Source organism: Seriola aureovittata, chromosome 13 (genome assembly GCF_021018895.1).
Source record: "Seriola aureovittata isolate HTS-2021-v1 ecotype China chromosome 13, ASM2101889v1, whole genome shotgun sequence".
Lineage (NCBI taxonomy): Eukaryota > Metazoa > Chordata > Actinopteri > Carangiformes > Carangidae > Seriola > Seriola aureovittata.
This window is the reverse complement of record NC_079376.1, coordinates 10,966,178-10,988,476: the sequence shown is the minus strand read 5'-3', so window position 1 is coordinate 10,988,476 and position 22,299 is coordinate 10,966,178. Positions and strand designations below refer to the sequence as shown.

At 38.8% G+C, this 22,299-nt stretch overlaps 3 protein-coding genes across 5 annotated transcripts; 1 reads left to right on the top strand and 2 right to left on the bottom strand.

The window, feature by feature from the left end:
• Positions 1–420: 420 nt before the first annotated feature.
• Positions 421–7,083, bottom strand: LOC130180101 (MAPK/MAK/MRK overlapping kinase-like). 2 transcript variants are annotated; one of them, XM_056393445.1, is made up of 12 exons: positions 6,719–7,083; positions 4,685–4,799; positions 4,156–4,245; positions 3,992–4,062; positions 3,819–3,897; positions 3,652–3,700; positions 3,363–3,541; positions 3,014–3,115; positions 2,704–2,877; positions 2,399–2,558; positions 2,076–2,270; positions 421–1,804 (listed from the first exon to the last, which is right to left on the bottom strand). In XM_056393445.1, exons 1-12 carry the CDS (start codon positions 6,900–6,902, stop codon positions 1,727–1,729), a joined length of 1,476 nt encoding a protein of 491 aa, XP_056249420.1. In that variant the 5' UTR covers positions 6,903–7,083; the 3' UTR covers positions 421–1,726. The 2 variants fall into 2 exon arrangements, with proteins under 2 accessions (XP_056249420.1, XP_056249421.1); XM_056393446.1 differs by lacking the exon at positions 6,719–7,083 and adding an exon at positions 6,291–6,471.
• Positions 7,084–7,143: 60 nt separating this feature from the next.
• Positions 7,144–16,373, top strand: LOC130179771 (ribosome quality control complex subunit NEMF-like). Its single transcript, XM_056392788.1, has 32 exons — positions 7,144–7,305; positions 7,444–7,512; positions 8,072–8,174; positions 8,256–8,381; positions 8,466–8,614; positions 8,740–8,807; positions 8,909–8,998; positions 9,140–9,213; positions 9,303–9,373; positions 9,469–9,544; positions 9,671–9,811; positions 10,011–10,219; positions 10,310–10,483; positions 10,592–10,655; positions 10,868–10,956; positions 11,060–11,163; positions 11,251–11,313; positions 11,451–11,563; positions 12,231–12,288; positions 12,419–12,477; positions 12,561–12,681; positions 12,769–13,042; positions 13,147–13,189; positions 13,301–13,350; positions 13,796–13,937; positions 14,341–14,418; positions 14,580–14,798; positions 15,108–15,143; positions 15,267–15,373; positions 15,456–15,499; positions 15,593–15,672; positions 16,044–16,373. The coding sequence occupies exons 1-32, from the start codon at positions 7,247–7,249 to the stop codon at positions 16,119–16,121; spliced, it is 3,231 nt and encodes a 1,076-aa protein (XP_056248763.1). The 5' UTR covers positions 7,144–7,246; the 3' UTR covers positions 16,122–16,373.
• Positions 16,361–21,859, bottom strand: LOC130179773 (kelch domain-containing protein 2-like). 2 transcript variants are annotated; one of them, XM_056392790.1, is made up of 14 exons: positions 21,761–21,859; positions 20,799–21,098; positions 20,620–20,699; positions 20,407–20,524; positions 20,158–20,270; positions 19,936–20,020; positions 19,598–19,681; positions 19,298–19,378; positions 19,136–19,194; positions 18,620–18,729; positions 18,464–18,536; positions 18,212–18,299; positions 18,060–18,112; positions 16,361–17,951 (listed from the first exon to the last, which is right to left on the bottom strand). In XM_056392790.1, the coding sequence occupies exons 2-14, from the start codon at positions 21,078–21,080 to the stop codon at positions 17,828–17,830; spliced, it is 1,350 nt and encodes a 449-aa protein (XP_056248765.1). In that variant the 5' UTR covers positions 21,081–21,098; positions 21,761–21,859; the 3' UTR covers positions 16,361–17,827. The 2 variants fall into 2 exon arrangements, with proteins under 2 accessions (XP_056248765.1, XP_056248766.1); XM_056392791.1 differs by lacking the exon at positions 21,761–21,859 and adding an exon at positions 21,215–21,631.
• Between the last annotated feature and the right edge of the window lie 440 nt (positions 21,860–22,299).

Genomic DNA, 22,299 nt, shown 5'->3' with positions numbered 1-22,299 from the left:
GTTGAATCTCAAAAGACTCATCAACTTGGTACAGGCTCTTTTTATGCCTCAGTCACAAAAACTATTTTGAGAAGAAACCACAGAACTTGATTTGCTCCTGACTTTCTCCAAAGAATTTTAACTAAAGCCACATGAAAGATTTCAGATATGGAGGTGTTTTTATGCTACTGCAGTATTAATGTATTTCATTTCTTTGTGATAACCAATCATTGTTGATGCCAAGAATTCAGTGACCCCTTACACTAGTCAGAAAGCTGGAGAGGCAATTATATTTTGAAGTGAATAACATTTTCCCAATATAATTATTTATTAAAAGAATCTTTATCAATTTGTCCTCAACATTTTTGTGTTAGGAGTTTGCACAGACATGTAAAAGATTCAAGTATTTTTTTATACAAATTAATGACAACAGCAAACAAATGATACTCAACAATTTTTTTACTCTTATTATGCATCACAAAAACCAGCACCATAAGGTGCAGATTGAGTCACAGTCCATTTTAATGAGCTCACAGCTCTGAATGAAAGTACATTTTTAAGCCACAATATTTTAAATGAAGGGGATATGAGGGTACTTGTCAAGCTACATTCTGAACATAGCAATAAAAAAAAAAATCTGATTTGGGTCTTTTAAAGGCCCAGTCTGCAATCTTTGCCCATTGTTTTTACCCACATAATTGATCTAAAAGTAAAGACATTTTATGTTATTCATTGTTCCAACTGAATGTGTTGCAGTCCATGTGGGCCTGTTTATTTTATTTACAGGTCGACCGTGAAATGTGCCTTTAAATTACTTCTCCAATGGCAGTTTTGTGGCATAGAGTAATTGTGAAGCAATTAATGTGAATAGTTTCGCTGTTTACTTTTGTACAGGAAGACTTCTGCCCCTCAAATGAGTTTGTTCCAAGGAAGTGATTCACTTTCTCAATATACAGCACCAACCCCGACCTTGGAGTTTTTCGTGTTTTATTGCTTTACAACTTTGAATCACAGCTGTGTGTAGTATTTAAAAAAAAAAATTGTAACTTCCTCTAACTTCTGAGAGTATTCTGTGAATACTTGCACATATTTTGTGTTTTTCTACATTTATTGTAGATCAATTTGTCGAGACCTGTTTTTACTGCGACATTATAGTATTTTTGTTGATTAGATTCAAAAGCTTAGCTAATCATTTGTGATTCAAAGTTGTAAAATAATACAACTGTAACAAGTTCATAGGGTGTGACAACTTTTTAAAGCCACTGTATTATTTCCCAGTTAGTTGATCATATTCCTTGTCTAAAAAGTTACACCATTTAATTCACCTCTGGTAAACAGCCTGGTAACTTGTCAAATATCTTATTGCTTAGCTTGTGTAATAGGCTCAGATTGAAGTATATATTTCTCAACAGTTGTAAACATGTAACACCTGACTAGGTCAAGTAAAACAGAGGTCATAACTAAACTACACATTCCCAATCCAACATAATATGACTGAATCTATCATTGTTTGTGTAGACACTGAATTTCGTCATTACCATGACGATTCAACAGTTTGGTGTAGAAGTTATAACTAGTAAGCTGACAGAGTCTGCGGTCTTCATTGCATTTTTTTTTTTTTTTATCAAATATCTTTTCGTTGTTTTACAGATTTCAACATCAGGCCTGTCAAAACATTGTCCTCTCAACAATCTGTTTATAAGTACAGTAAGAAGTGGTTTTAAATCAAAAGAAGTGTTTTTGCCTCTCAGTAGCCCCCTTGTTTCCTATCCAGAGGTGGCATGTAGTAGGTCTTGAAAGCTGCTCGGTGTGACTCATCCCGGGGCTGCAGAGAGAGGAAATGCAGGCTGAATGCCAAATCAAAGCCCTTATTGAAAGCAATACCAAGGCACTTGTTTGTCTATATAAACTTCACATTCCTCCTTTTTCCGTAAGACAACATAGTGATATATCTTCTGATATTTAAAACAAACCTGTCAGCACGTTTTACTTAATTTCCTCTGTGCCCTTGCTAGATGTGACTTCTAGGAGGCCTGAATGGCTGAATGACTCAGTAATTAAAAAGCCTGATGTCTGTGTAGCGCTCCTGTGTTTACCTTGGCCAACTGTGACTGGCACTTTTTCGATGTAATGGCTGGCAGTGTGCCTCGGTGGGTGACAGTGAAAGCTGGCATAGTGGGGACTGGGAAGGAGATCTGTGGTCCTGGTACAACCATGTTGAGTTTGGGCAGCTCTGTGGGATAATGAGGGACGTTCCGTCTGACAAGTGGCTCTGCTACATGCTTCATGTGCTGTGAGAGGGAGAAAGTATTGGATGGCAGCAGCTTATTCATATTTCTTTGGACTGATGGGCCTTGGATACTTCATTTACGGTGACTTTAACATAGGGCTAAATTTGGCCAGTAGAGTTTAAACTTACACGCATTAAAGGTGTTTGCCTTGTATATCTTCCCCTCAGCTGTTTGCCAAGTCTGGTTGAACGCCAGATTTGCTCTAAGGAGCTGGGCGTTACACTACTCTCTACTACATCCATAGTCCCAGAAACTCTGTGAAGAGTGTCAGCTTTCTTCTCTGCCAGCCTGGTAGAAAAAAAACAAGCAAGAATCTATTAGAATAATATATTATTTAAAATTTAAGTCTTTACACAGTTTGTCTTAAGAAAGTGTTTCCTATTTGAGAGGACACTAACTATCACTTCTGCACATATATATTTAACCACTTGACCTGATTTCCCTGAAGTATGTGTGCCGCAGGGCTGTTTCTGCAGTGATGCGTTCATCAGAGTCATAGGCGAGCATCTGATACAGCAGTGACAAAGCCGGGGCTGGGCAGTTTGGGATTAATCGTGAAATTCCGGTGCCCTTTTTTGGAGGAAAGTTGAACTGCATTGCTCTAGACCTGGCAGACATGAAGACACCTTGAGAATTCTTGTTTTTCCAAGTACATGAAAATGAGATATTCACATTTTATGTGTGCTGCTGCAATAACAAGATGACAAACTCTTCAAAGAACATATTTGAGGAGGAACACTTACTGCTTGAACTTTTGGAGAAGACTTTGATCTGGCGTCCCCAACACATCATGGATCTTGGCAACCTGGTCCAACTCATTTGATCCAGGGAAGAGGGGATTCAAGCTGAAACATACAGGTACACAGTGCAATAATCTGAGTGCCACAACAAAGCTATTTACATAACATTTGTTTCTCATTTGTTTATACTTGTGGTGGTGGACAAGATTGGTCAAATTACAAAGATGGGGAAATGAATGCAGACACAGGGAAGAATATCATTTAATGTAGTCAAGGATAACTCTGTAAAATGACATGTTTGCCTGTGTAAGTATTACAGATGAAATGATGTGCCTTTCCCCTGCAGGGGTACCTCATGATTTCAAAGAAGACACAACCAGCACTCCAGATGTCCATCTTTAAGCTGTAATACCCATCAGTCAGGAGGCACTCTGGGGCTCTGTACCAGCGTGTGGAGATGTACTCTGTGTGTGGGGGCTTGGAGTACACACTCCGACATGAGCCAAAGTCCCCAAGCTTCAGAACATTTTGCTGTAAGTTGTACAAAGTAGTTAAAAAAATGTGTATAACTCAAAACCAAATTACCACTGTTAGGCTTTTTTTTTTTAATAAAGCAGATTTATGATAATGATGCATCTCACTTTGATGAGAATGTTCTCAGGCTTCACATCTCTGTGAAAGATCCCACAGCTGTAAAAATAAATAAATAAATAAAGAGGAAGGTGAGGGAGAAAAAACATAACTTACTTGATGTTAAATTTTACTTTATAATTTCATATAAGCTTATATGTTACATTTTCATAATTACCTGTGCATGTGGTCAAGTGACTTGCACAGCTGGTACATGTAATTCTTCACTGTATGGTCAGGCAGTGGAGTTTGTCTTCCTGCAAAGAATGAAAAACCAATATCAGCTCATAATTCATCCAAGAACGATTATGTCTACAAGTTCAAGTTACTCTGCCATACTTGTAGACTTACCTTGTATGAACTCATAGATGTTCATCTCCATCAGCTCACAAATCAAAGACACAGTTCCAGTTTCTTTGTCACTGAAACGTTGAATAAGAGTAAAGAGATGTGCCACACCACACTAGCTTAAGGCAATACAGTGAGTTACTAACAGCCAACACTCCAGTACTCACAAAATCAGTTCGTGTAGCTGAATGATATTTGCATGAGGGCTCAATCTCTTCATTGCCTGGACTTCCCGCAGATTGTTGGCCTGCTCCAGACTTAACAACAGAGAAAGTATAGCATTTGTGTACAAATACTCTGTTGTACAGTATAAGACATATATGCTTTCTTAATCTTAGATTTTGTGTGATGGGTTTGAGGGAACTGGTCTGAAGCAGTGCAATTCTGTATCCCAGCTTCATTTGGCAGCAACATCATATCACTACAGTGTGTGCACAAATATCAAGATTAATGACTGCACTGATTTAAAGTGAGTGTACACTTTAAATCAGCACTAGTAAAAAACCACTGCACTAACAACTCACATTTCAAGCACTGACATCCATTGTTTTCTCATAACTACAAGGTCAAGGCAGACTATGTTGACATCTAATAGGATACTTAAGGCAGAGAGGGTGTCAAGCTGCTGTCTCAAGTTTCAAGTCTCCAATACTGATTACTTGTGCACAGGACAACACTGTGTTTCTTAATACATACCTGTTAATTGTCTGCTTCATTTTTTTACATGCGTAGAACTTCCCATCTTTCAGGCTCTGAGTTTTCACCACCTCTGAAAATGTGCCCTCCCCAATTTTCTTGATTATTTTGTAGCCTGTACAACAGTTACAAACAAAGACAAGGAATGAGAGAAATGGAATTTTTGCATACACACATTTCTATAATATTACCCTGAATATCAGTTGAAATTTGTGAGTAAATGAACATCAGAGAAACAAGTCTGCATAATCTAGATGGAAATCCTGTGCTCCAGAGACAGTAAAAACTGGGACACACCCACTGGACATTAAAGCCCATGACAATTACATTGGGATAGGGAATTAAGATTTTCTGATTGACAGCTGGAAGCCCTACATTCACACAGGGATGTAACTGAAGATTACTTTCATTATTGATGGTAAATGTCTCCCAAAAACAGTCCAAAATTTAAAATAAATTCAGTTTATCATAGGTCAAAAAAGTACTTGAAACATTGATCGAATATCAAAATGGTCATAGATTAATTTTCTAATCGACTAATCCTTTCAGCTCTACATTCATATAAAACTCATTCTGACAAAATGCTTCACAGGAAGTTGTTAGAGGGGCTGCGTAATCCAAGAAAGGAACACATTTTTTGTAATTTTTGCTTGAAAATATACTTAAAGGTAACTCAAATCAACTATCAAAATAGTTTAGGGCTGCAACCAATGATTATTTTCATTATCAACTAATTTGCAGATTCTTTATTAATTAATCATTTAGTGTAAAAACATACAAAAAATGTGGAAAGAATGCCCCTCATATCCAAAGGTGACATTTTTAGTGTCTTTTTTTTTTTTTATATATGTCCAATCAACATTTCAAAATCCAAAGATACAAAACAGTTTGCGGATATTTAAGAAAGAGAAAAGCAGCAAATCCTCTTCTTTGAGAAGCAGGAATTAGAAAATGTTTGGTTTGTATTTAATACCAAAAACAATTAGTATCAAAGTAGTTGCATATTATTTTTCTTTCAATTGACTAATTCATAATCATTTCAGCAGTGGAATTGTTTCTGATCAGTCCTCTGTGGATTGACTGGAGATTGACTGATTGACAGGAAGACAGATGTCTGAGTTTTACTATTTTAACTGTCCAGAATCATGTTTACAAAAAGATGGACAAGCAGCATTTTAAGATGGGTTTTCCCTTTTAATGGCCACAAACAGCCATGACACTACAGACTGTGACCTGTATATTCCGGTACTTAATCTTACACGGTAATTGCCAGACTACATTTGCGTTGTGTCACTGCAACAGAAATGACTTGAGTTCAGGGGGGTCACATTTTTAGTCAAAATGGTCACATTTTTGGTAACAATTACCAAACCAGGTTTAAACTATGGTAGAAAAAACGTAAATGAAAAAGAGACGCTACATAGAAAACATGATTATTATGGATATTAAGGTTAAAAGAACCGTTTGCTAGCTGGACACAATGACGCACTCTTAAAGGTAAGAAAAACAGCTAACAAAGATAAGAAATCTTTGGAGAGAATCGTTAACGACTTGCGACCTGCTGTCAAAAGTCTTGACACTGCTCAGCCGTTAACTCACTACTTACAATGCATTCCTTTGAGTCTTAACCGCCGCATGTAAGTCGATTATCCATAACATCTGGACAGTACATTTCAATGATAAGTTTGAAAAGACTATTCTTTTTAACGCATCGAGATGTCAAAACGGACACTAACTCGTCTTACGGGTGCTAGCTTAGCCCCGCTAGTGAGCCCTGTTAGCTGACCGTCGCCTTGGTAACGGAGCACGCCTTCGCCCTCCGCTCTGACCTGAGGAGGAAACTGGAAACTCTGGCTGAGAGTCTCTCTCCCCAGCCCGGCCGCTAAACTCAAAATTTTCTGAGTTAAAAGCGGCAACGCAGCTGAATATGCTCTGCCATGTAATAAGAAAATGCCAGTCAAGCAGAATTATTTGCCACAGGCCCAGATATTTGACGCGATTGCTTATTTACAGCTTTATCATCCAGCTCCTTACCTTTTTTCCAGAGGTGGGTGGTGACCGTTAGCTCGGATGTTTTTTCATTAGGCTGCGGATTGTTGTTCTTCACGTCCACAACAATTCCCCTGTTGTTCCAGTCGGTGTTAGGTGGTGTTTTGCATGCATTTCGAAGGCTTGCCCTGTTTTTCACGCCAATAAGCCAGTTTGAGTAGTGCATCATTAGTGCACATTGACTGCTAAAGAGCCTACCATGAGCTTAATGATATCTAGAATCAGTCCCCGCAAGAGCACAGCTGCTGGTTCACTGCATTCATGTCATAGCATAACGTTACCAGGCACCAGTACATCCAATACACAATCAATGCATTCTATTCACACAGTGTGTGTAAAAGGCGTGGACCTGATCGTTTTTGTTCCACCTCGGCTTCCGTAAAGACTTGACATTACTGCGCATGTGCAGCCGTTCCTTGCATGTTTTCACTGCTGATGTTGCACAAGAAATGTGAATGTTTGAATTTAGCGTTTACCTGATTTTTTGTATTTGCAGCCAGCTTTTAAGTCACCATGAAGACAAGATTCGCCACTGTGGATATCAGGGCAGTTATTGCCGAGATCGATGCCAAGTAGGTGATATGTTTTATCGCCTCCAGCCAGGTTGCTAACCTAACTTAGCCTCCTCTAGCTGTGCTAACCACCGTTAATGTGGATTTGTTTACATATGTTCATCAGCCATTCTTTCACTTTGCTTTCTCCTTTCACAGCTACATTGGCATGAGAGTAAACAACGTGTATGACATCGACAATAAGACGTATCTCATCCGGCTGCAAAAGTGAGTTCAGTTTGAAAAGTTGCCTCCAAAAGTTTCACTGTAATTGCTTTAATAGGTCATGAATCAGTAATGCCACCGCGAAAAGATACTTCCTTATAAGCAATGTAATTATAAGTAAGGATATATTATCTGTAAAAGTAACAAAGGTGAAAGTATTCATTATGCAGGAGAGTGGCTCCTGTCAGCGTTAGAACTGTTGCATTATTTAATGATTACTGATATTGATATCTAAGATGCAGTTCAGCCCATTTTAACTGACTAATGCACGTGGATAGTTTTTAATAGTTTTTTTTTTTTTTTAGATTTTTTAAACTGATCATGTGTTTTGTATGAAAAAATCCAGGTAACTAGAAACTATAGCTGTCAAATAAATGTAGTTGAGTAAAGCACAATATTTCACTGTAAAATGAAGTGAGGTAGAAGTACAATATAGAATTAAATGGAAGTACTGAACTCAAGTACAAGTACCTCAAAATTGTATTTAAGTACAGCACTTGAATAAATATACTTAGTGACATTCAACAGTCAGTGTATATAACTGAGTGTCATGTTGTCTCAGGCCTGACAGCAAAGCTGTTCTCCTCATTGAGTCCGGGACTCGTATTCACTCTACAGACTTCGAATGGCCCAAGAACATGATGCCTTCGGGCTTTGCAATGAAAGTAAGAACATCCTATTGATGTTGTTGTGAAATAGTGTGTTTTGTTTTTTGATGACTGGCAAACATGGTTTTCTCTCATTAGTGTCGAAAACACCTGAAGACACGGCGACTGACCCAGGTTAAGCAGCTCGGAATAGATAGGATTGTGGACATCCAGTTTGGTTCAGATGAGGCTGCCTACCACTTGATTATTGAACTATATGACAGGGTGAGAATAGTACATTTGAAGTTGCTTCATTTCAGATGTTATTTTGTGCATATGTTATGTAGATCTGTCCATATCCATTTTCAGGGAAACATCATACTTGCAGACAATGAGTACACCATCCTGAATCTGCTGCGGTTTCGCACGGCAGAGGTAGAAGATGTTAAGATTGCTGTGAGAGAGCGGTACCCTGTGGAGAGCGCCAGACCCCCTGAACCTCTCATCAGTTTAGAGCGGTAACCGCATCTTAAATGTGCTTGATGAGTTTGTGGATAAAATGGACATCTATCAGAATTCTGTGAACATATATTATAACTGTATCAGTGAAAACTTTCTTTATGATTGCTTTTTTTCAATATAGACTCACTGAAATTATCAGCAAAGCTCCAAATGGAGAGCAAGTGAAAAGGGTCTTGAATCCCCACCTTCGTAAGTAGCCAGACAACAGACACTCATTTGAAATATATTTAAGTTCTTTTGTCATGTAAAGACTGAACCATGTTTTGTGTCTTTTCCAATCTCGTCTGCAGCTTATGGAGCCACTCTGATAGAACACAGTTTGATAGAAGCAGGGCTGCCGGGCTCTGCCAAAGTTGACAGCCAAGTTGATGCTGCCCAAGGTATAGCAAAGCAATTAAAGACAAGGTTTCTGGCATGTGGTTTAGTGATGGTTTAAGTTTTAGATTTTGTTCGATGGTGGCTGTAATGTTGTGTTTCTATAAATCTGTAGTACTCACAATAATGTATGTCTGCTTTTTCAGTCGCATCTAAAATCCTGGAGGCCATGCAAATTGCAGAAACATACATGGAAAAAACAGAGAACTTCAGTGGCAAAGTAAGAGATCTTTATTTTGAGGGAAAGTGTTTTGAGATCCTGTTTTTGTTCTTTGTTACATTCACAAACCCCACTTTGTTTAATTTAAGGGTTACATCATTCAAAAGAGTGAGAAGAAACCAAGCTTAACTCCTGGCAAACCCAGTGAAGAACTGCTCACGTATGTCTTGTTTTGTTTAGAATAGTATACATACTTTTTTACCTGGTCATCTATAATATGGTTATTTAATTTATGATGATGATGTCCACTCACAGATATGAGGAATTCCATCCATTCCTCTTCGCCCAGCATGCAAAGAGTCCCTATTTGGAGTTTGATACTTTTGACAAGGTGAATATTAGCATGGCTGCTTATTTGGTTTATCCCTTGATGCCTTGTTTGAGAAAGAATATTGATCCTCCTTTCTGTTTCAATGTAAATGAACACTTTTTGCACAAATGTGATCCTCTCACTCAGGCAGTGGATGAGTTCTTTTCTAAGATGGAAAGCCAGAAGATCGACATGAAAGCCTTGCAGCAGGAGAAACAGGCTCTGAAGAAGTTGGAAAATGTGAAGAAGGACCATGAGCAGAGGCTAGAGGCCTTGCACCAAGCACAGGTTAGCAACATAGCAGCTTTGACCTTTGTCTGCCATAAATAAATGTTGCACTTAATGATTCCTGCTCTTCCTCATGCATGCATCTGTGAAGATTTTTGCAAATATTTAGAGAAGAATTAACAGATATTTGGATACACATCAATTTAAGTTTGACTTTGCTGAAATGCATACATAAGCAACCTTAACCGATGTGTTGCAGGAGGTGGACCGAATAAAAGGTGAACTAGTGGAGATGAACCTGCCTGTGGTGGAGAGGGCATTGCAGGTGGTGCGCAGTGCACTGGCCAATCAGGTGGACTGGACTGAGATCGGCATTATCGTCAAAGACGCGCAGGCAGCTGGAGACCCTGTGGCCTGCGCCATCAAAGAGCTGAAGCTGCAGACTAACCACATCACCATGCTTTTAAAGTGAGACCATCACTGCTACAGAAAACTTAGAACAATGGACCACTCTGCTCACTGTTACAACATTTGGCTTCTGTGTCTTTTCCCCTCTAGGAATCCATATATTTCTGAGGAAGACCATGAAGAGGAAGAGAAAGAAGATAAGGTCGAGGAGAAAGGGAAGAAAAATAAAAATAAAGACAAAGGACAGAGCAAGAAGCTGCAAAGAAACAAGCCCATGTTGGTGGATGTAGATCTTGGCCTGTCCGCTTATGCCAATGCCAAAAAGTAGGTTTAGATATAAGCGTTTAGACATAGAATTGAACATTATGTAGGGAGAGACACAAGTGTTCTCTTTACAGTTGATGGATCTTGTTGTTGTGCTTTTTCTTTTAGGTACTATGACTTCAAACGCAGTGCTGAAAAGAAGGAACAGAAAACCATTGAAGCAGCAGATAAGGTGAGAAAGCTGTTATTATATAGTTAGGTTTGACAGTGGGAAAACATCTGTCAGTTGTCTTTGAGATCAAGGCAAGGCGTGTTTCCAAGAACATGGTTTATGAACTCTATAACCACTGACAGCAAGACAGCCTTGAAGTTGATAAGTCGTGATACTTTTGCACTTTATTAAGAATGTACTGTTAAAGGTATTCCTATTTTACACCATGCTAGGCCATGAAATCTGCAGAGAAAAAAACACAGCAAACACTGAAGGACGTCCAGACAGTGACCACTATTCAGAAGGCCAGGAAAGTCTACTGGTAAGACACACCATGTGTTATGCACATATCCAGACTTTGTTTTGTTTCAGTGTGTTTTATATTTACTTGATAAACAGTGTCCCCCCCTTTCCCCTTGTGGCAGGTTTGAGAAGTTCCTCTGGTTCATCAGCTCAGAGAATTATCTCATCATTGCAGGAAGGGACCAGCAGCAGAACGAGATGATTGTCAAAAGATACCTCCGGGCGGGTAATGGAACTCACACACTTTCCTTAAAAGTAAATATCTTTAAAACTAAGTTGTTTTACCTTATCATGTGTATCTTTACTTTGACAGGTGATATCTATGTTCATGCTGACCTCCACGGAGCGACTAGTTGTGTCATCAAAAACCCCTCAGGTACATCTGCATGTGTGGTTTCACTTCTCCTTTCTCTCCACTGCTTGACCTAATTTGTGATGATGGTTAATGTTACTATTAAATCATTTGTATGTGTTGCTGCCCTTCTCAACCTCTCCACCCATTCCCCACTCCAGGTGATCCCATCCCTCCTCGTACCTTAACAGAGGCCGGCACTATGTCTGTGTGCTACAGTGCTGCTTGGGACGCCAAGATCATCACCAGTGCTTGGTGGGTCCATCATCATCAGGTGAGTTGTGAATATTACGCTATTGAATTGGCTAGCTTATCTTTTTTTTGTGTGTATGATAAAAACACAATCCCATGTAATTTAACAAAACACTGAAAGTGAGAACTGGCATAGGCAAGGCAGCGTATTTGCTTCTGGATGCTATATTTGCTGTTATCTTTATATTGTTTGGTTTGGTTTATAGTTATTCTGTAGACATAACTTACTGTGACTTTCAAAACTTAAAGGTACACTATGAAGTTTTCTTGTTAACAGTTTTATTTACATTCAGTGTTTGTGACCAAAATGCATTGCATCAATCCCTGAGTCTAATAAGTAAGTTTACTACATTTCCTTCATCACAGATTTGCAAACCTGAGTTTAAAAAAAAATCATCTATTGTTTACATGTCAAGTTTGCGAGGTTCCAGTGTTCTTTAACTCAACTTTGGTGGCACATTGTTCCATTTCTCGACATGTTATATACAAATGAAAATGGGGACCCACTTGTAAAAACATTGCTGACTAATGCTACTAGTGGCCAAAACTTGAGAAGCGTACCTTTAACTCACAGGTAGTGCGTCATTAGACATGGGGGAAATACAAAAAGACGACAAGCAGCGAAATACTTCAAATGTGACATTAAATTCATTATTAATTTGTGGTATATATGTTTTATTTTTGCTCAGGTGTCTAAGACAGCTCCCACTGGAGAGTACCTGACCACTGGAAGTTTCATGATCAGAGGTATCAAACATGAGAATTAAAACCACATGAGTTTTGTCAGGCACCAGAACAAAATATAAGAAGTTCAACTGGTAACAGAGCTATGAGGATGTAAAACAGAGAACTGAATGTTTATTTTATTTCTCTCCAGGAAAGAAAAATTTTCTGCCACCTTCCTACTTGATTATGGGCTTTGGATTCCTCTTCAAGGTAAATACCATCATGAGCTGTGAATAACATTTTAAATCTTTGTCATCCTCTAACAATAACGTTTCACGCTTGCCTGTGTGCAGGTAGATGAACAGAGCGTGTTTCGGCACAAAGGGGAACGAAAAGTGAAGACCGTAGAGGAAGACATGGAGGAGGTCACATCCAAAACTGCTGAGCTGTTAGAGGAGGGAGAGGAGCTGATAGGTAGGAGGACATAATAAGATTGACTTAATTTGCTATGTTTGTAACTACAATGTTCAAGTGCTGTAATAGATTCTACTGCCTTTGCAGGTGATGACAGCAGTAACGAAGATCAGAGCGAGGAAAGAGCAGAAGGAGATGGACAGAACAAGGAGATGAAAAAGGAGATAAAAAAGGAAAACAAAGGGGAGGCGGATGATGGCGCAAGCAGAGGAATGCTGTCAGAGCAGAGCAACATGGAGGCCGAGGCAGAGGAAGGTGGAGAGGAGGACAGCGGGGTGGAAAAGGACTCGGAGAATGGAGAGAGTGAAGAATTCAGCTTTCCAGATACGACCATCTCCCTCAGTCATTTACAGCCCAGCAGGTAACTTTAGCACTGCTACACGCTGGAACAAACACTTTGGGAATGGAAAAGCCTGCACATGAGAATGAATAATACTTCAATAAATTGTCTCGCTCTATTTCTAGAAGTATTCAGAACCCTGGCTTCAAAAAGGAAACAACATCTCAGGTAATTACTCACTGTCTTTGGCCATGTACATTTAAGCAATTCCATCAAAGTCAAACAATACATTTACAACTCTGCATATACTAATGTGTTAATTCATTCATTTCTATTCAGGCTGAGGTAGACTCACAGGGGAAAAAACACATGACCGCCAAACAGAGAAGGTGAGTGAATGGAAAATATGACATATTCAACACAAACATGTAGAATTAGACTTAAATAATAGACTGAGTTTAACTTGAAACATAACTGTAGAATGGAAATATTAATTGCAGAGACCAATTTAAAGTATGAGACATAGAGAAATAATTGACATACTTGAATGTACTTTGGTGGAAGTTTGCTCTTCTTTTTAGGACTTAAGTAGTAAGATTTAGTATGTGTTCCCCATTGAGGGGAGGTAGATGTGGGTAAAAAAAACAAAACAAAAAATCAACACATACTAGAGATGAACACCATAGTCCACTTCTATTTAGCATCTGTTCTACCAGCCAAAAAAAGGAGATGACTATATTTTATAATTGTTTTTATAAAGCTCTGATTAGACTAAGTGTAAGGAAGCATTGTCTGTGATTGATTCAATTCTCCGTTTTCTGCCTTTACCCTTAGAGAGGAGAAGAAGAAGAAGCAGAAACACGAGGATTTTGACATTGAGGAGAAGACTGACATTTCATCCAGCGGATCAGCAGCCGATCAGGGGTCCAAAAGTGGAGGAGGCCCCTCCCAGCAGCCACTGAAGAGAGGTCAAAGGGTAAGAGTGAAGTCTGAAGATAAAACATCCTGTGTTTCTGTGTTGTGTTGAGGCAGTTTTTGAAAATCTGCGTTTACAAATCTGCTTAATGCAAGATACATTTAAAAGAAAAGAAAACTAAACCCATACTCAATTTATGAGAGATTAGGAGGCCAATGACACTAGTGTATTTATCAGTTTACTGATAAACATTTTTGCATTATCAGTAACTGAAATAGATCAAAAATCAATGTTTATGAAATGCTGTAAATGAGAATTATCCAGTATTATTTAGAGTTTTTTTTTTTTTTTTTAATTAACAGTATCCCTTGTGTTACATGTCATAATGTTCTTATTTGATGGATAAATCTTGAATCTAATGATACTAATGTCTGTGCTGTTCATGTGTGTGTTTCTCCTTCAGAACAAACTGAAGAAGATCAAAGAGAAGTACAAAGATCAGGATGAAGAGGACAGGGAGCTGATGATGCAGCTGCTAGGGGTAAGGATGAATGAAAACAACTATGCAACCCTCAACACATAGTTGTTGTTACTGTGTCATTGTCATGACACCATCTGCTAGATTTTGTGTTAATGTAGTTTGTGTACACAATCCTTGATACTTCCACAATAAATAATATTATAACTATGTTTCTCCTTTAGTCAGCTGGTCACACGAAGGATGAGAAGGATAAGGGGAAGAAAGGAAAGAAGGGCAAAGGTAAAGATGAACCCGTCAGGAAACCACCCTCCCAGAAACCACCTCAGAAACCCCGTAATATGGAAATTGCAGCAAAGAAACCAGAGCGGACAGGAGGAGAGGAGGGTGAGGAGGACAGGCAGCCTGGAGAGGAAGGAGGTGCTGCTGAACCGGAGGAAAAGGTAGATCACAACACTCCATGCTAAACTGGATAAGGATGTAATACCTAATACCAGTGTCCAAAATGTTTGTCTGGTGAAAAACTTTGAAATGTCCCTCCGTCTCTTCAGTTCAGTTTTTCTAAATAATTGGATGTAGCTTTGAATGCCTCCTGTTTATAGGGTATGGTAGCTGGTAGGGATCATTTTATTTTATTAAAAATGAATTGAAATTTTTTTTGTGTGTTTTCAACAACAGTTTGAACAACCTTGTAATTTTGTATTGTATTTTGAATTCCTTTCAAGCCATCTATGCTTGATCCTCTCTTTCAGGAGGATGATGTGGACCAGGACAACCCTGGAGCAGAGGTGGTTTCCTAAACCTTTACCTGTGGATAAATGGAGTTTGTACTCAAAATGAATAATTATTCCCTCCATAATACTCTTTTCAAAAATTGGTTAACTTTGAATCATTTATTTTTGTCGCCCCAGGAAGCAGAGAACCTGCTCACCTCTTTGACAGGCCAGCCTCATCCTGAGGATGTGCTGTTGTTTGCTGTGCCAGTCTGTGCGCCATACACTGCCCTTTCCAACTACAAGTATGTGGAATTAACCTTTCTGTTTATAAGAGACTAAGTGAACAGTATGTAATAGGGCTAATGAGTCATTTGTTATCCACAGACACAAGGTGAAACTGACACCAGGTTCTCAGAAGAAAGGAAAAGGTAAGAACAGTGATCTATTCTGATATTCATAAACCTTTCTCAATGTTTTATAGTGAAAAAAAGTTTTTTTTTTTTTTTTTTTGTTCCTACCAGCTGCACGCACGGCTGTTTTCAGCTTTATGAAAGCCAAAGAGGCCTCAACCAGAGAAAAAGACCTGTTCCGCAGTGTCAAGGTAAAGAAGTTAACTGTATTTTAGTCAAATGTTAAAAGTAACTATCAGTAAGTAACTATGAAGTGTTTACAATCATTTGTTAGTCATAAGTTGGTAAATCAACAAAGAAAACAATCTGCACTCTTCCTAACCAAATGATTCAGTCATTTATCGAGGAAGAATGCCAGACATTTGGTTTCCAGCTTCTTAAATGTAAAGATTTGCTACTTATGTTGTATACGATTTAGGTTGTTAGTCAGCCCAAACAAGCACTTTCAAGTAGTCACCTCTGGGAAGTTGTTGTTAGTTTCAGCAATAATCATATAGTATCCTTGTTTTTCTTGATGTTACTATTCAAACTATGTCCACTCTCTCATCATCCTGTGTTGCAGGATACTGACTTATCCAGAAACATGCCAGGGAAAGTTAAAGTGTCTGCTCCAAACCTGCTGGCTGCTAAGAAGAAATAAGAGACAGGTGAATACAGACCTGGCAAGACTTTCATCCAAACAGAATTGCACACTTTGAGTTATTTCAGAGGAACTCTGCCAACTTCATCTACGCTTCAAACATGGAGGTTACGGGTTCAGATCTGATCCTCAGTACAGTGCCCTTGTTTGAATAAGAATAATTTTATTTTTAAGATTGATTGCATTTGTTGACCAACTATAAGTTTGAAATGGAAAAACTGTAAATTAACAAAGCTGAATAACAGAACACAACTCATGGTATGTTTATTCTTTGAGTACAAAGTAACACTATGCATTAAATCCTACAATAAAAAACACAAAGGGGGAACATTGTGCAAACCAGGCAAATACAAACAAAGCCCTACTGACATGAGGCATTTCAGTGCAATGTGGCTAAACATCCACTATACTTGCAGTATTTTAAGTTATTGTTTTAATAAAATTCCAAAGCTACAGGAGCCACTCCTCACGATTTATAGGCTTTTAAAGCCAGTTTCAGAACACAGAACCCATACATTTCATCCCAAATATATAAATAACTGTATATACAAATAAAAACTAAAAGTTAACGTCCAGACTCCATGGCCTTGTGTAGCATAAAGCACTAGTTTTAGGTCTGTGAGAACTTAAGCAAACTATCCAAGATCAAGCAAACACATGTATCCGAGATTGTGGCAAAAATCAGTTAAAGGAATCATTAAAGAAACAGGCTGCACTAAAGAAAAATCTGCACTGTTAAAGCAGACTGTTTCAGGCTTGCACCACCGTTTTTAGTGTTAAGACAAATGGAGACTTTTTAAGTTGGTTTATGAGGAAGACCAGTGAAAGTCACTATCTTAACATCTTACCGGTGCATGAGTTGTGCATTTCATGAATTAGAACTATCCCCTTGACTTCGGCATACTTACAGCATGCACAGTAATCTTTAGGAGAGAATAGAGGTGCTTAAACAAAAAGTCCTCAAGTACCTTTCCAAGCTATATTTCTTCCTCACTAGTTTCCATAACACAATGTATTTTCTTAGAGGGTTTCTTTCACTGGTCTTCCTGAAAACTTGAAACATTAGAGTGGTGTTTTCTGTCCATATTGAATGTATCTACTACTACACTGGCTAGTACAAAACTCCTCATATTTTAACAAACGTTCATTGTAGCTGTACAAAGGTGCTAACAGAAATAAGTTACCTTTGTAAAGCTCTCTTATCTAGAACAGTAGTAGATATACAATTATGTAATAATATGGACAGAAAACCATGCTATAATTTTCAGCTCAGAGCGGGTAAGGAAAGAAATCCTTCTGAAAAGTTACTTTGAGAAAAGAAAACAGAATGAAAACGAACCCGACAGTAGCGTGAGACTTCTGCTCTCTCCTACATGCTGTGCTAACAACAGACTGAGCATCAGCAGCACTGCTACTCCACTGATGGTTCTACTGGCTTTACAAGATACAGGATAATACACAGAAGCTGATAAACACCTTCGAGGATTCGCCTGTAAACCTTAGTGTGCCAGTTAGGACCCATTACCAACAAATCCACAGCTGTTCACTATTGCTTTAAGATTTTGTTTTATGTATGCAAGTGTCCACACACACACTTAACTAATGCTCTATTAGCACTACCGGCTTTGAGAAAAAACAGTCATCTCTTCCATACATACATTTTATCCCTGTAATCCTCTGGACTAGATTGTTGGCCGCTTCTTCGTCTAGGAGCCCAGTGTGTTGACTCGTGACATTCTCTGTTTGAGGCTGTGCAGGACAGGTTTAGGCAAGCAGTCCCAGTAACTCGACAAGCGCTCCCTGTGCTGCAGAATGGCCTCCATACAGAACCTGCAGCAATGGTACAGGTACATGTGAGCACAAAACAATGAAGGGATGAACCTTTCAGTTTCAAGTAAAAAATAAATCCACATTGTTTTCGCTTTTGCACGCACTCACCGAACTAGTGATTTGGGTTGAACATTGAAAACCAATAACTCGTTGCTGTGAGCCTGTCAAGTGAAAAAAATATTTTTAAAATAAATTAGTAAAATTCAGTAGAAGAAGATATAAACAAATTATGTTGTATAAAAGTAAAATGTACAGCTTACAGCTCTGTGATGAGACAACAAGTTGTTAGCACAACCTCCAAACACAAACACCTCCCCATCAGGACCAGAGCATGCTGTGTGCCACAGCCTAAAATACACAAGCACAATATCAAAAATGGTCTTCATTCATTGTGTTCACTTAACTTTTTCACAAACACACAGTCAGATTAGTGGTCATCCCTCAAAATCATTTAGCTAAAGTTTAATCTGTGAGCACACAACCAATTGTTCACAGTAAGAGGAGATAATCACCTGGGGCTCTGTGTGTGACTGTGTTTGAAAGGCTTCCATTCGTTTTTGCTCACACAGTACAGCCAAGCATCACCTGAAACACAGATGTGAGGTTAGGCATTATTTTGTGGATGGCTATGATTATTTCCCTACTCCAGTGTCAAGTGTCCAACTCACTCAGTGTCTCTCTATCTGTGGTGAACCCTCCGAATAGGAAGATGAGGTCTGATGACACAGGAGTGAACGAGTGCCAAGACCGGCCCACAGGACACTGCTGGGGAACGCTCCTACAGGAAGGCAGGGACAGTCAGACGGGAATATTTGAGTGAGAAAAAGACATGTTCATATAGAAAAGTGGAAAGAAGATTGAATACTTTTGGCATACAGTTGAGGATAACATGGCCGATACTTGGCCTGCAGACGTGCCATGATCAACTTCGTTTTTTAACTATCGTTCTCTCAGAGTATTAGCCAAATTACTAGAGTTTATAACATCAGGACAAACCCCTTCAAACCATCATGTGGTTTTCAAGTGGGTCCCATTATTCTGTGATTAAAATCTGTATTGAAATTCAATTTAATTATTTACATGTTTAAGACTCACAAAATGAGAGCTGAGCTGACCAGAATTCACAAGAAAACAACATGACTTTCAGCTGCCAGACACAAATCACAACATATAAAAACACTTACATTTCATGCCACTCCCATGTGTCCAGATCAATGTAGTACAGGTCATTTAGTCGGTAGTTCTGTGGACCAAAGGAAATGTGTTAGGATTGGAGGTCAAGAGGCAAAATTTATTCATACTGTGACACCTGAACAGTTACGCAATATCATGTTTATGACTGTTACCTTGTATCGTCCCCCAAACACATAGCCTCTGTTACCAACTGTGGCACAGGCATGAGCTGCTCTGGGTGATGGGGTGTTCCCCTAAATCGGGTCATACCAAACAAGAGAAGAAATATCATGTCAAGTATTTCACTCTAGTTGTCTTTATCCCGATATTCAAAAGACTTCACATATTCCTGAAATTAAAAAAAACTTAATCTGATGGGCTAATGACCAGAACAGTAGATTAAAAAGGTGGAGGAAATTGGCACTGAGCGTGTGTAAGCAAAGTTGTCTGTAGAGAAGTTGCCATGTGTTTACCGTGGTGACAGGCTGGCTCCATGTATATGTCTCAAGGTCCAGGATATGAATGTGATTGTTCCAGCCGCGCCCAGGGCTGTCCCACTGTAGCACACAAACACTTAATCATTTACATTCTAAGTCATACTCCTGCAACAACTTTTACGAATCAAATGTCTCTAATATTACAAAACAGGAGACACACAATTTCTTTGTAAAAGTGACTATAAAAAAAACATCAGATTTTTCTATTTTACTCCTTTTGTTTGAAACAAACAGAACTTCAAAATACACACCGATTAAACTTGAAAAACTTGTATTCATTGTTTATCATGTGAAGAGGATATTTGTCTACAAACCACAAGAGAAGATGATTCATCATATTCAAACGTCCCTTGATGAGGTCCTTGTGCAGCATAGCCGTAGCCCCCAAAGAATATAAGTCTATGAAAACAATTCCAGATAAAACGCACGTAAAATATCTCTCCCATTTCTTGATATTTTGTGTCAAATGGTTCATGTCCTAATAATGTCTAAATCATTTCAGAAAAACAAGACAGGAAAATGCAGTCTTTCCTCACCTGTTCTTCTGAACCCAGCACCCTAACTTGTCTTTGGATGATGGAGGGAGTCCTTTCAGATCGCTCATTTCCTCCCACACAAGGCTGGTTGCTCTCAGTGGCAGACGGTAGATCTATAAATCACAGCACAGAATACAGGAGTTCTGAAAGATGATCAGCAGAAACAGCAGGCTGACATGCCTCTTGGTTTGATGTGCAAACATGATGCAATCATTTGAAAATTTGCTTCATGTAACACAGAAACTGTACCCTGTTTGTGTTTCCCCTGGCATGATGACCTCCAAATAGGTAGAGGACTCCATCAACACACACCCCACAGCTGCCTGACATAGACATGTGTAGGTTACCTCCGGCTATATGCTTTGTCCTGTAAACATGAGGTTTTTTTTTATTTTAATTTTCTTCTTTATGTGTAAAATGACTAGATGATAAAGTGCTGATGACAATGGTATCAATTCTCACCATACACCTGACTCCATGTTGTATGTCCAGATTTCAGTTCTCGGGAGATACAAGTCAAAAAATCCGTGGTTTTGAGCATTCTTGTACACAGGAGGGATAAAATATAATTAGATTAATATGGAAATGGTAGGGGGATAACATAAATGTAATCAAAGTGCAGTTTTAGGACATATACTTACTTTGTATCCACCCCACACATACATGACATTTCTGTCAACAACCGCTATATGACCACTGCGCTCAGCTGGGGTGTCCAGCTCAAACGATTCAGATGCTTCAGTGTCTAAGAGCTGCTCATCCTCCAACTCCTCCACCTCATCTTCCTCCTCGTCCTCATCCATGTCGTCATTTACCATCCAAGCAAACAGTCTGTCGTCTTCATCTCTGTCTGAGTCATTGTCATCTTCTCTGGCTGGCAGATCCCCAATGTCCTCCTCCATCTCTGCCATCCTCTCGGCCATGCCAGTCTCTTGTGTCTCCTTCCAATGCAAGAAGAGAGGGAGAGAAATCATCTAGGTTAGTGTTGATAGGATTATTTTATTAACTGATTAGTTTGTCCAATAATCCAAAAATAGGATAACAGAAAACGACCCACATTCAAAACACTGGAAATGACAAGTTTTTTTCAGCTGGTTATAAGGGAACAGGACACAGCAGCATCGGCATATTCGCTTTGTGGAAGGTGCAGAGTTTTTCCTTGATCCAAACATTGAGCTTTTTAGTCCACTTCATTTTGTTAGCGATAATTCAGCTATTTCAGGACAACGGACCACACAACGTTAGCGTATCTTGCAGCACGATTACTGCTGACCTACTTTGCTAGCTTAACTATTTAGGTTACTGTATGAACGTCAGCAACTAGCTTAGCTTTTGCATCAAAGAGAAGAGGAACTAATGACTAAAATTAAAAGGCAAAACTAAAACTGTCTTAAATTTCTTGGCTAGTCACCCCTAACAGCTGTTCCGTTAGTCATCGGTAATATGGCCATTAGCTACAGAGCTTTTGCAAACTTCAAAATCCAAAACACTCGATTCAGAGAAAGAAACGATGTGACATCATACTTGGCACGTTAGTATCTAAGCTCGCCTACATGCAAATTCGGCGCTGGGTGAAATACATTCGCACCTGTCGTTACTTTACCTTGTCAGATGTTTTGTTTTCCTGTGAATTTCAAAAGCAGTACGCCATTTATGTGAGGTCATCACAAGCATTCTGGGGGCACGACCGGAAGTTGTCGACTTCTTAAATCCGCCATCTTGATAAGGTCAGTATAAAATAGATAAACTGTCACTTTAATCATAAGCAGGGTACATACGATTTTTTTTTTTTTTTTTTAATTATTTCTACCTGATGGGTTTAAAGACCTCCCAATTGACCAGTTCTCACCCCAAACATGCTTAAGTCATCCATACAAAAGCCCAAAATTTTAAAAATATGTCTTCACTTTTATTATTATTATTATACAAAAGAAACTGGACAAGCTGGTCAAAAAGGCTGGGTCTGTGCTTCCAATAATACCAACTATTATTGTTTATTATTAACTATCAGTGTTACTATTAAGCTACTGGACGATTGAATTTCCCCTAGGCAATGAATAAAGTATCTATCTGTTCACCTGATTAACTCCTTTCATTAATAACTTTGCAGCAATAGCCCATTATTTAAAAAAATATGAAAAA

What these genes read in the sequence shown, in the direction of transcription:
- LOC130179771 (XM_056392788.1), top strand. Translation starts at nt 7,247, where the DNA reads ATGAAGACAAGATTCGCCACTGTGGATATCAGGGCAGTTATTGCCGAG. An exon ending in CTGCTGAACCGGAGGAAAAG is followed by an intron (nt 14,799 to 15,107) that starts GTAGATCACAAC and finishes CCTCTCTTTCAG; the next exon opens with GAGGATGATGTGGACCAGGA. An exon ending in ACCTGTTCCGCAGTGTCAAG is followed by an intron (nt 15,673 to 16,043) that starts GTAAAGAAGTTA and finishes CCTGTGTTGCAG; the next exon opens with GATACTGACTTATCCAGAAA.
- LOC130180101 (XM_056393445.1), bottom strand. Translation starts at nt 6,902, where the DNA reads ATGATGCACTACTCAAACTGGCTTATTGGCGTGAAAAACAGGGCAAGC. An exon ending in GTCTTCTTTGAAATCATGAG is followed by an intron (nt 3,116 to 3,362) that starts GTACCCCTGCAG and finishes TGTATGTTTCAG; the next exon opens with CTTGAATCCCCTCTTCCCTG. An exon ending in GCCAGTCACAGTTGGCCAAG is followed by an intron (nt 1,805 to 2,075) that starts GTAAACACAGGA and finishes CTCTCTCTGCAG; the next exon opens with CCCCGGGATGAGTCACACCG.
- LOC130179773 (XM_056392790.1), bottom strand. Translation starts at nt 21,080, where the DNA reads ATGGCCGAGAGGATGGCAGAGATGGAGGAGGACATTGGGGATCTGCCA. An exon ending in AGTCACACACAGAGCCCCAG is followed by an intron (nt 18,300 to 18,463) that starts GTGATTATCTCC and finishes TGTGTATTTTAG; the next exon opens with GCTGTGGCACACAGCATGCT. An exon ending in TGTTGTCTCATCACAGAGCT is followed by an intron (nt 18,113 to 18,211) that starts GTAAGCTGTACA and finishes TTCACTTGACAG; the next exon opens with GCTCACAGCAACGAGTTATT.